The sequence below is a fragment of the Acipenser ruthenus genome, chromosome 15 (assembly GCF_902713425.1).
Source record: "Acipenser ruthenus chromosome 15, fAciRut3.2 maternal haplotype, whole genome shotgun sequence".
NCBI classification, from domain to species: Eukaryota; Metazoa; Chordata; class Actinopteri; order Acipenseriformes; family Acipenseridae; genus Acipenser; species Acipenser ruthenus.
The window spans coordinates 31,023,876-31,036,072 of record NC_081203.1 but is presented as its reverse complement, the minus strand read 5'-3'; the positions used below and the strand labels follow the sequence as shown (position 1 = coordinate 31,036,072).

Sequence of the window (12,197 nt, the reverse complement as noted above, 5' to 3'; positions counted from 1 at the left end):
CATTTATATCCAAACAGCGTATGTGTTGAAGTCTCATCAATCTCTGCTATTTAAACAGGCAATATAAACATTGTTCACTGGTGTATAAGTTCAAAACCCTAATCTACAGAGTCGTTTCACAGTTAGCCCTAAGCTATAAGCATAGCCTTTCAGCCATGCTTTTAACATTTACACAAATAAATCAACCTATCTTTTGACAAACATTCTTATCTGTTGAGGTACAAAATAAAATTAGGATTGCCGTCACAGACCATTGAATTATAGAAAGACAAAAATACAAAATGGGATCCTGGTTTTTTTGGTTATTTTATAGCCAATTGGAAGCTATAAATGATAATTATGGCTTTGTTATTAACCTAAATGCACATTAAAGCTCAAACAGCCCACAACAGAAAAGGCCTAATATATGTTTGCTTTACAGCGACCCGAAACAGAAATGGGGTATTTGAAAAACAAAACTGGTAATTTGGTATCACTGGTGAAAAACAAAAAAAAAGAATGGTAATAAGGTAGATTTTTATTGTACCACACTGGCAATCGTATCCGTAGAACACAGCTGGTATCAAATGTTTAGACAATAACTCATGGTCAACAACACATTCATATAACCCTGCAAATATAACATTTGAGGTTTTCACAGTGGGATTGCAGCCGTTTTATAAAAATACTGCCACAGAAAAGGGCTACATGGTTTATGAGATATTAGCAGGTGAAATAGCAGCAGCTGGCAGTGAAAATAGAACGTAAAAAAAAACAACACCTCACAGGGTTGCTAATTTAGTAGCACAGTCAAAAACCAATGGAACACCTGTGTACTCGATTACAAAACATAAAAGCAATGTCTTAACAGTTGATTAAAATCTTCATGCTGGCAGTTCTTAAGATACCACAAATAACCATAGATAAGTTTATAATAAAAGCCCATAATAAAAATAGGCTGGTAGAGTTAAGAATGAATTCAGCCTAAACATGTATTTGGATGCCTAGTATGTGTAGCTTTGAATCTTACTTCAAAGCTTTAACTGTACTTCTTTCTAAGGACCACCCTCAAGACAGCTCAGTCTTCATGCCTTGCCAAGTCCCTATAGCATCAGCAACAGTGGTTTTATAATGAGAGTTACCAAATACCAGCAACACTTATTTTAAACAACACCCCCAACCTCCTGCATTGGCTTTTGATTGATCCGGACGGGAACTAAAACAAATACATTGGTGCATTATATACAATAAGCTCAGGATTTATTCACTGAGGGGTCACAGATCACAGATTAAAAGCAAAAATATTACTCAGATTATTTAGCAAGAAATTCTGGTCCTTACCAAAGCAGTTCCCCTTGTGAGGCATGAACATTTTACAGGATGTTGCAATCTGAAGTTCAGCACCAATTACTGTCTTGATCACGAGATCTTCCACCTTGGCCATTAGCGCTGAAACAAAAAATGACAGTACCACTATTAGCTTTAAAAGGTATGTACAATATAATCACTGAAATGCCTTTTTTATTGCACCACATTCAAAAGACAGCTATTCTAATATATGTTGTCAATACTGTTGTAATAACCAATACAGTGCTTTAACCCCTTGTCCAATTCTGATGAAATGTTTAATTAGCACAAGTTTTTAACTGCATGATAATTAGGGGGTATTGGAGGTTGTCTGCCTGTCAATGTCACAGTTACAATTTTTTACTTATCTAGAGAAGCACTTATTCAGTTGGAATGAAACTGGTTCTGGAGGTGAGCACAAGCCAGGGAGAGTTTTGGAATCTGTTGGGTATATATGAATGCCGCTGTCTGTGTGCTGTATGTCGAACTTAAATTCCTACATGTGCATACAGTGGATATAGAATGTGGCAATCCACTTTCTTTACTAATTTAGCTTATCAGATGTTTATTCCTAATTAACTACTGAATGCCGAGCATGTTTTCACGGTACCTCACTACACATGTGTACAGTCCTAAAATGTCTCCTAGTGCAGTGCAGTGCACAGTAGTTTCACTTTGTTATACACGAGAACTCACATGTTGTGTCCTTCCCTTCTTGCTTCAAGTACCTCAGCATAGCACTCATGCTCCATTTGTTCCCATAGTCCTCCACTTCCGGGTCATCGCAGCTAAAAAATAAAACAGAAATAAATAGAACAGAAAGTACAGTAAACCAAATGATACCGTTTTTGAGGCATCTGATTAGTCTCTAAATTCAGAAATACAAACACTTTTTTCTCTTTTTTTTTTTTTTACTGTGGTTATCAAGTAAAAGAAAATCAACTAGATTAGTGACCACAGATGAAGAAAATGGCCCTTGCAGTGCATTATCATTACCTGACATAGTCACTGCTCTTTTTGTTGACACTGTAGTTAGTCAGATGCATAAACTGGTTCTTAATGTTCTTTGTAGCTCGATCATATTTTACTGTAGCAAACCTGTGGATTAAAAGCAAAGCATTATGAACAGAATGTTCGTCTGTATGTGGGCTGATTGAAAATGTAACAGTTGTACAGATTAAAATACAGGGAGTGAAAATGTGTTGATCAGCCAAACTAACTTACCAGGTACACGGCAGGTACAATCTGTTTGTGCTGCTTAGCTAGTATAAAGAGAAATTCTCCCTCTAATCAAATGTAAACATAAAGTACAATAGATAGACATATAGCTTTTTATATAACCCAGAAAATATGAAGTAAAATTGTTTGACAGTGCTGCGGCAGCAGCTTTGTAAAACGTCTACCAGAAGTGTTTTTATTTTTTATTGCATACCCCTAAATCAAACTTGACAGAAATCACACTTTATCTAAACAATTGAACAACAAACTGTGTCATCCTTTATAAAAAAAAAAAGTTACCCTTAAAACTAAAAAGAAGGATGCTATGGAAATAGGTCAAACTTGTTGGGTCAAATGGGAACTTCTGTAGCAATTCAAAAGCTATGCACTGGAAGAAGAAACATGATTGGGCACTGGTTAATCTTTCACTTGCTGTGTATTTCTCAGGAGTGGACAGAGAGTGCGAAGTAATGGAGAACTCCTTGGCATGGACTGATTACCTGAATACCTTCAAAACCACAGGAATGTTAAAGATAAAAGGATGAAAACAGAGCACTGCCAGCAGTTATTACTCACAGCTGATACTGCAGCAAAGCAGCAGCTTCCAAATGCATGTTAGGGTCAATCAGGATTAACAAGATAAATATATTTTATGAATATTATAAAGACTTTTTTGTTCCTTAGAAACATGATCAGATTTTCATGATTGTGCTGGAAATGTAACAAGTTAAAACTGAATCATTACACATCATAATTATACGACTGCACTAACCATAAATAATGACTAGTGCTACTCCATAATTTATTTATTTAGCAGACGCCTTTATCCAAGGCGACTTGCAGAGACTAGGGTGTGTGAACTATGCGTCAGCTGCAGAGTCACTTACAACTACGTCTCGACCCGAAAGACGGAGCACAAGGAGGTTAAGTGACTTGCTCAGGGTCACACAATGAGTCAGTGGCTGAGGTGGGATTTGAACCGGGGACCTCCTGGTTACAAGCCCTTTTCTTTAACCACTGGACCATAATAAATATATTTCCTCAGTGTCTCTTGTTTTGAAAGTGCTGTTTAATTTATTACTTTTGCCCTGGGCAATAAAAGTTACATGGTACATAATTGTATTATATTTAAGTTTTTTTTACATAAAGTATGTACATTTAAGTATTTACACCACTGTATATTTTAAAATCACCTATGTGTCGGATCAATAGTCATATAAATATAAAGATAAAACATTTGATAGACATACCTAAGAAGGGATGCTTTTTTATTTTCTATTTCTTCATATAATTATATGCGCAATCCACTTTTGCTTACATTCTACTCAAAAAAAGAAGCTTCTCAGTCTATTGGGAAAGGATCGATGCTTGTTAATCCAGACAGTTTACTGAACAAGCCAGATTTAAATGGGTTTGCTGCCATCTAGTGTTTCACAAATACATTACATTACAACTTTAACCTGTTGTTAAATATGGTAAACCAATTAAACAACTGAAATATCTCACCGTGTCAGTCCTTCTTCATAGAGGTAAATGGTAAGAGGGTCATAAGAGGTTACCAACACATACAACCGCACATCAAACTTAAAATCTAAACAGAAAGAAGAGACAGCAAAGAGAACAACAATCAGCTAAAACAGTATTTAATCTATAATTATTCTGTAGTCGCTGTTAATTATCAAGAATCTGTTTTTTAACTAACTACAACGTAATATATATCACCTGATATACTGTATATATATACAGTACTGTGCAAAAGTTTTAGGCAGGTGTGAAAAAATGCTGTAAAGTAAGAATGCTTTCAAAAATAGACATGTTAATAGTTTATATTTATCAATTAACAAAATGCAAAGTGAGTCAACAGAAGAAAAATCTACATCAAATCAATATTTGGTGTGACCACCCTTTGCCTTCAAAACAGCATCAATTCTTCTAGGTACACTTGCACACAGTTTTTGAAGGAACTCGGCAGGTAGGTTGGCCCAAACATCTTGGAGAACTAACCACAGTTCTTCTGTGGATTTAGGCAGCCTCAGTTGCTTCTCTCTCTTCATGTAATACCAGACAGACTCGATGATGTTGAGATCAGCGCTCTGTGGGGGCCATACCATCACTTCCAGGACTCCTTGTTCTTCTTTACGCTGAAGATAGTTCTTAATGACTTTCGCTGTATGTTTGGGGTCGTTGTCATGCTGCAGAATAAATTTGGGGCCAATCAGATGCCTCCCTGATTGTATTGCATGATGGATAAGTATCTGCCTGTACTTCTCAGCATTGAGGAGACCATTAATTCTGACCAAATCCCCAACTCCATTTGCAGAAATGCAGCCCCAAACTTGCAAGGAACCTCCACCATGCTTCACTGTTGCCTGCAGACACTCATTCGTGTACCGCTCTCCAGCTCTTCGGCGAACAAACTGCCTTCTGCTACAGCCAAATATTGTACATTCAAATTTTGACTCAACAGTCCAGAGCACCTGCTGCCATTTTTCTGCACCCCAGTTCCTGTGTTTTCGTGCATAGTTGAGTCGCTTGGCCTTGTTTCCATGTCGGAGGTATGGCTTTTTGGCCGCAAGTCTTCCATGAAGGCCACTTCTGACCAGACTTCTCCGGACAGTAGATGGGTGTACCAGGGTCCCACTGTTTTCTGCCAATTCTGAGCTGATGGCACTGCTGGACATCTTCCGATTGCGAAGGGAAGTAAGCATGATGTGTCTTTCATCTGCTGCAGTAAGTTTCCTTGGCCGACCACTGCGTCTACGGTCCTCAATGTTGCCCGTTTCTTTGTGCTTCTTCAAAAGAGCTTGGACAGCACATCTGGAAACCCCTGTCTGCCTTGAAATTTCTGCCTGGGAGAGACCTTGCTGATGCAGTATAACTACCTTGTGTCTTGTTGCTGTGCTCAGTCTTGCCATGGTGTATGACTTTTGACAGTAAACTGTCTTCAGCAACCTCACCTTGTTAGCTGAGTTTGGCTGTTCCTCACCCAGTTTTATTCCTCCTACACAGCTGTTTCTGTTTCAGTTAATGATTGTGTTTCATCCCTACATATTGAATTGATGATCATTAGCACCTGTTTGGTATAATTGTTTAATCATACACCTGACTATATGCCTGACTTTGTGCAAGTGTACCTAGAAGAATTGATGCTGTTTTGAAGGCAAAGGGTGGTCACACCAAATATGGATTTGATTTAGATTTTTCTTCTGTTCACTCACTTTGCATTTAGTTAATTGATATATATATAATCTATTAACATGTCTATTTTTGAAAGCATTCTTACTTTACAGCATTTTTTCACACCTGCCTAAAACTTTTGCACAGTACTGTGTATATATATATATATATATATATATATATATATATATATATATATATATATATATATATATATATATATATATATATATATACACACACACACACATACAGTATATCCTCTATAAAAGTTCTAAGGATGTGTATTTTATTTTTTGAGATACCGTAGTTCTTATTTTGTTGTTAAAACTTACCATCAATTAATAAAGGGTTGCTGATATACCGCGATACAAGAATATTCTCATCCAAGGGAATCTGGTTTGGCTAAAAAAGTGAAATAATAATAATAATAATAATAATAATAATAATAATAATAATAATAATAATAATAATAATAATATCTTGTCATTCCTAACAGGTTGAGCTTGCTATAGCTATACTGTTAATACTGAGATCCTTCACGTAAACTATAAGCAATGTTAAGTTTTATTTGAAAATATCAGAAATAAAACATCTACATTGCATTTTTTTTTCTGCCAACAGACATTGCTGGCCAAATGACAAAAAACTAATAAATATTAGATTAGCATAAAAAGACATGAAATGTTACTCCCCGAGAAACATTCAAAGACTCACTTAGCTATTTCAGGTTTTTCACTCAATCTTATTCGTTTGATTGATGGCGGTCCACTATGAAAGGCGCTATATAAAATAAATATTGATTGATTGATTAGCAGCCACAGTACTATTGCTTTAATTTTAAGGAATAGCCAGATTACCCTTTATATATATATATATATATATATATATATATATATATATATATATATATAATTTTAGCTCAAAGAGCCAGCTGCCCAACGTTTCGATATGTTGTACATATCTTTCTCAAGGGAGCCTGTGTTTGAATCAAAACATTGGAGGTATAGGTTTTTGACAGCATGACTACTTGTTATTGTTTACATTCAAATCCATGATTTATTCTTACATGATGTAATGGTGTTCTATATATTGTGACATCATTTTTACTTCTATCTTTGAATCTGTATTAATTCTAATTAATACTACTTTATATAAACTTATATTTTTATTATATCATGCAATGCTGGCTCTGAGGATCAGTCTAGATTTGAACGAAATCTACTTTTGAATGAATTTTGTTTATTTATTTAAATGTTATATATATATTGAAGTTAATTAGTTCATTCTTTTCTGTTGAGTCCCGCTATATATTAAGTTTATCCACCTAACATTATGGTAATTTGAACTTTTAGCCTGTTAAATGTTTCATATCAAAAAGGACAAACCCCTTTCATTAATTCTTGGAACTGTGGTCCCCATGTTGATTGTAATCATTCTCCCAGTCACAAGGTTGAAAGTATCCATGTATGCTAACATATACAAACTACATTCACCTGTAGGACATTTTGAAATACTACATCTAATTATAATCACTTTTTCATTTACTTAACATAACAACTGTAATACAGCCCAAAATCGCATTTGGTGGGGTGGTGGGTTAACACTAAGGTTAAAGTTCATCTAAATGCATATCACATTATATTCATTAAAAAAAAATGTTAAAAATCGCTGAGTTCATCTAAAGAACTTACGTTGCTGACAAGGTAAATCCCACGTCCTCTGGAAGAAGCCACAGGCTTTATAATCCATGGTCCCTTATCTTTTGAGTATGCACCTAGAAAAAACAAAGTAAAACACAGCACATCAGCATTCAGTTATGGAAAGGTATAACAAGTACAGTACATGGTTTGGCATTGTATTGAATATTTACTGTGCCATACTTTAAAAGATTACACTAGACATGTTTCTGCGGTCTAATACTCTATTAAATCTCATTCCCTTCCACCGAAACCTACCCTGCCCTTCTTTAAACCTGGAGAGAACACTATAGAGCAGTGGTACTCAACTCTGGGCCTTGAGATCCATTCCAGTCCTGGTCTTTATTCCAACCAGGTCCTAAATTAGTTAATTGCCTCTTAGCAGCTTCAATTAACTACATTAGAACCTGCTTGGAGTAAAGACCTGGACTGGATTGGCTCTCGAGGGCCAGAGTTGCGTACTGCTGCTATAGTTAATGCAAAAAAGTGCTTTACAAGAAATAAATATTGGTATTTAATATATTGGACATGCAATAAATGGTGGTCTGGGGTTATTTTAATGGGATGTTATCTTCTAAAACCAAGGGGTCGTTGAGAAAAACTTGCTGAAACTTTAGTTTTTCATTATGTAAAAACTGTGAAAACATACTTCCTGTGTGTGCACATTTAAAATGAACACAATAATCTATTAAAAAATGTAAGTACTTACTGCAGAACTCCTGATACTCAACGGGAAGCAGAAAGGTTTGTGGGACAATGTGGAAGTTTTTAAATCCATTTAATTGCTGCATTCGCTGGATGTTTTTAAAAAGTCTGTCTTTCCTTGTCAGCTCATACGACCTGGAATAAAGAAATAAAAACATACTTTGACAAGAGAATATTCAGTTCTATGTCTTTAGTTTAGGTCACTTACTTTCAAGGTATTGATCATTCAAGTTGACATGTCACTGATGGTTTCAATTATCAACTAAAATATTTCTTATAAAGAATTACATTTCATATTTGTATGCATGGTTGTACACAATTGGTCACACAGGCCTGTCTTAGTTAATTATTCCTAATTTAGCACATAAACTAATTCCTGTGGATCACATTTAATCAGCCATAGATCTTAAAATAGGTATACCATAGCTGGTCAAAGTTAGCCAGATGGTGTAAGAGCACAGCAGATGGGACAACATTAAGTGTATTCTTTTCAACAGTGTTGTTCTATACGTCACCAAATCCTGATTAAGCTTTCATATCACCTGGGAAAATGGTTGACTTTCTGAAACTCTTGAAGGTTGCGTAGAAGGTAGGGCTTGAGATGAGATCCGGTCCACATCAGATTGAAATCATTACTATTTGGATGCACCTGTAGAAAGAGTCAAGTCTATAGGGTGTTTTTTTTTTTTTTTTGGCTTTGATTTTATCTAAAATTGATGAACAGATTATTCACAGCTGGCTTTTTCCATTGATAATTGCTCATGCAAGTCTATTATAGAAAAAGAGGTTTGAGTTTAAAAAACAGTGTTTGGGGTTGTAGTCGACTCTTTTCTAGACTACAATGCAAAATAAAAAAATGCTTGTGAATACAAAAGAGTCATTAACAACAAAGGGTCAAAGAACAGTTGAGTTTTCCTGAATGTATGCATACCTAAGAATAACAACATTGAATGCCTAAACACAGTTAACCACAATTACTAACAGCCACATTACTGTCGACAATGGCCCAAAGCCCATTCGCCAGAAATGCCACACATCAACTGATGATCTTGGGGGGGGGGGGGGGGGTAGGGGGGGAGACATTACCTCATGAAATCCATGAACTGTTAAAATACTGCGAACCAAACGGCTCTCAGTTCGGACAATCTTGTAGGCCAAATGATACCGCTCTTGAGAAAATGAAAATGACACACTGTTACAAATATCGCACAGTTTTTATAAGAATTCACCCCTCCTTAAATTAATAGGTCAATTAATGTAGTAGAATTGCCTTTCATATTTATTACAGTTTTTATTAGAAATTCCTACCACAAGTAAGTTTGCCATTTTTTTCTGTCAGAATAAATGTTAACATCTGTTTTTTCATTTTTATTTGTAAAATAAAATAACATAAATCATAAACATTAACATTTAAATGTAGCCAGCTTATGTGTGTTTCCATAAAGAAAATCTTTTTAAAATTCTTTTTACCTCCGATGGACCGGACATTGACATCTTTAGTTACAATTGCTTCCGCTTGGAAAAGTAAGACTGGGATTCTCTTGCTGATTCCACTCCACGCTATACAAGGGTGATCCCTAAAAACACAAAACATACCCTGTTAAAACTGCTTTTTAAAGTACTAACATGGAAATGTATTCACTTTTTAAACCCCTTTTTATATGGGTCTAGGAAATAGCTGACCAGTAAGCCGTCTTTTAGCATGTCCCAATACTGTAAGTATAAGACACAAGTGACATGACTGGTTTCACAGAACCCGATCTGCACTGCTACCTAAGGTAGTCCAAGATTAGTGTTAATGGAGGGCTGTGAAACCTATGAAATTATTGCACTAGAAATGTTTAGGAGAATTGTTCTGTGTAGTTACTTTTTACTGGAGTACTGTATCTGATAAAGATAGGGTTCAATCTTTCCAAAACGACCATGTTCATTACGAAATGCATGATTTTATATACATATCTACAAAACACTCAATGGTAGAATTTGTAGTAATACTAAAATAAATGTATACAATTATTTGACAAACACTAGAAGTGTTTGTGAATGTCTTTAATGTCCCAGATATTTTTAACAAATTCAGAATACTTTGCTTTCTTATTGCGTGCAGGGTGGTCTTTATATCTTCAATTTATGGGGGTGCTCAGTTTAGATAGGAGTTAGTCAAATATACTGCAATCATATACTGCAAGGCACAGATATGCCATGCTATTAATTATCTCAATTTGTTAGCAAAAAATCCCAATCAGTGACAGTCTTATACAACAAAGCAAAATGAATGTATTGAGAAAAAGATGTGAAAACACCAATACTTAAATGTATTGTCATTTTAGAAGTCAACATTATTAACTTTCGAGAAAATATTATTTTAACTGCTATTTAACTGCAGCCCTTTTCTTACTGAATCAACAAGAGTGAAGCACAGTAATTCATCACAGGAAGTACTGGATAGTGCACACAATACATAGATCTACTTACTCTGGGTCCTCTTCTTCCGAGGAAGACCCTGAATTATCTTTATCACGTCTCACTGCTGGCATTTTCTACACTTAACAGGGCACTGTCTGGTGATGCAATCTGCTTTATGTCAGCTTTTCCACATTCTGAGTGTTGACATCTCTAACCAGGTCAGGTCAGGGCAGGTCACTTTAACAAGTTATTGTTTTACACTGCAAAAGTAAATGAAAATCAAACCCATCGAGTTTATTTTATTAGATGTCAGTGTATTGTTTAAACATCAATGCACGTTTTTACATTCAAAACTATTCACATAATTATTGTATATTATACATTTCATAAAATAACGTAAATAAGTCCTATACAGGTATTGATTTACAATGATTGTATTCAAAACACAAACCAATACTAACTTGCTTATACAGTGCATTCGGGATCCCACTGAAACCACAATGCAGTACATTTTATATAATTGATATTGCAGTGTTACTGTAGTAATTGGGCCCCCAGGAATAACAAACAATATCGTGAAGCCAAGCTTATCTTATCTGGTATATTTTTTTATATAGCAACATTTGGGACTTAACTCCTTTCACGGACTAGTTTTTTAACACCAAACGTATTACAGTCAAGACACTTGTAGGATTATGCGATACATTGAAATGTCACTTAAACATACAGTACTTATCATTTTACAAACTATGCTTTGTCTGCATGTCGTTTTTAGTGACACACTGTGGTTTCGCTATTTTGTAGCGGTTTACTTGCTTCGTTGATAAAGCTAAGGTCAATTCTGTTTTAGGCGAGTTCTTTCCTAGTCTTTACAGAAATTCACTGTACAATTGGGTTTAACCCTTATGCATCTTAGCCTCTGTAGTTCCTTTTTACTTTTACGTTGTATACAGACAGTATTTTAACAAACAATAACAGAACAGATACACGAAGAACCGAGATTATTATTTACCTGTCGCACGTCATTGTTTATTCTTTAAATAAACGAGTCTCCGCCGAATTTATATGATGTAATAACTTAATCCCCCGTTCAGTTTTGCTGTCAGCTGTAACTACAACAACCAACGGGTGCCCGACAAACAGAGCATGCGCTTCCCGAAAAGACTGCGGAACGTAAAGAGACGTGACGTTGTAGTGTGTTAAATAACAGACAGAAGTCATTGTGTGTGATCTGCGCTTGCGCGCTGGAACATCAACTTTAAATACAGTATTTGGCGTAGCTGCGTATGTGGAGAGCGGTTTCCTTTATCACTTGGATGGAACAAGAGGCTTTACAGATTATTGAAAACCCGTATTATTATTATTATTATTATTATTATTATTATTATTATTATTAATCAGAACATGACGTTTCGAGTTTTACTGCTTACAACTTCTGCCTGTAATTCAAAAATATATCCTGATGAAGATGACAATAAAAAGTAAAAAAACACATGTATTTTATTTGTAGTTTTAAACTGTGCATTTGAGTTTAATTTACATATCTTGTCAAGCGTAGGAAATATGCGACTTGTTTAACTGTGTCTGGTAGTAGAACCCACATTCCCTTAACCGCCATTTAGTTATACATGTAGTTAGACAGAATCTACATTTGTACTGTTGTAC

The 12,197-nt window shown here is 35.3% G+C and overlaps 1 protein-coding gene across 3 annotated transcripts in view; it reads right to left on the bottom strand.

The window, feature by feature from the left end:
• The window catches only part of ttll5 (tubulin tyrosine ligase-like family, member 5), a 52,945-nt gene that overhangs the window by 40,513 nt on the left and 235 nt on the right, over positions 1-12,197 (bottom strand). For 2 of the 3 annotated variants that reach the window (XM_058987870.1, XM_058987872.1), the window contains exons 1-12: positions 11,545-11,719; positions 10,602-10,792; positions 9,597-9,703; positions 9,213-9,295; positions 8,669-8,775; positions 8,131-8,261; positions 7,416-7,498; positions 6,057-6,126; positions 4,051-4,135; positions 2,323-2,424; positions 2,023-2,114; positions 1,321-1,428 (exon numbers count right to left, since the gene is read on the bottom strand). In XM_058987870.1, coding sequence (XP_058843853.1) covers positions 1,321-1,428; positions 2,023-2,114; positions 2,323-2,424; positions 4,051-4,135; positions 6,057-6,126; positions 7,416-7,498; positions 8,131-8,261; positions 8,669-8,775; positions 9,213-9,295; positions 9,597-9,703; positions 10,602-10,663 — 1,030 coding nt within the window. In that variant the 5' untranslated portion in view covers positions 10,664-10,792; positions 11,545-11,719. Of the gene's footprint in view, positions 1-1,320; positions 1,429-2,022; positions 2,115-2,322; positions 2,425-4,050; positions 4,136-6,056; positions 6,127-7,415; positions 7,499-8,130; positions 8,262-8,668; positions 8,776-9,212; positions 9,296-9,596; positions 9,704-10,601; positions 10,793-11,544; positions 11,720-12,197 lie in introns of those variants that run through there. The other variant, XM_058987871.1, reaches the window with a different exon arrangement.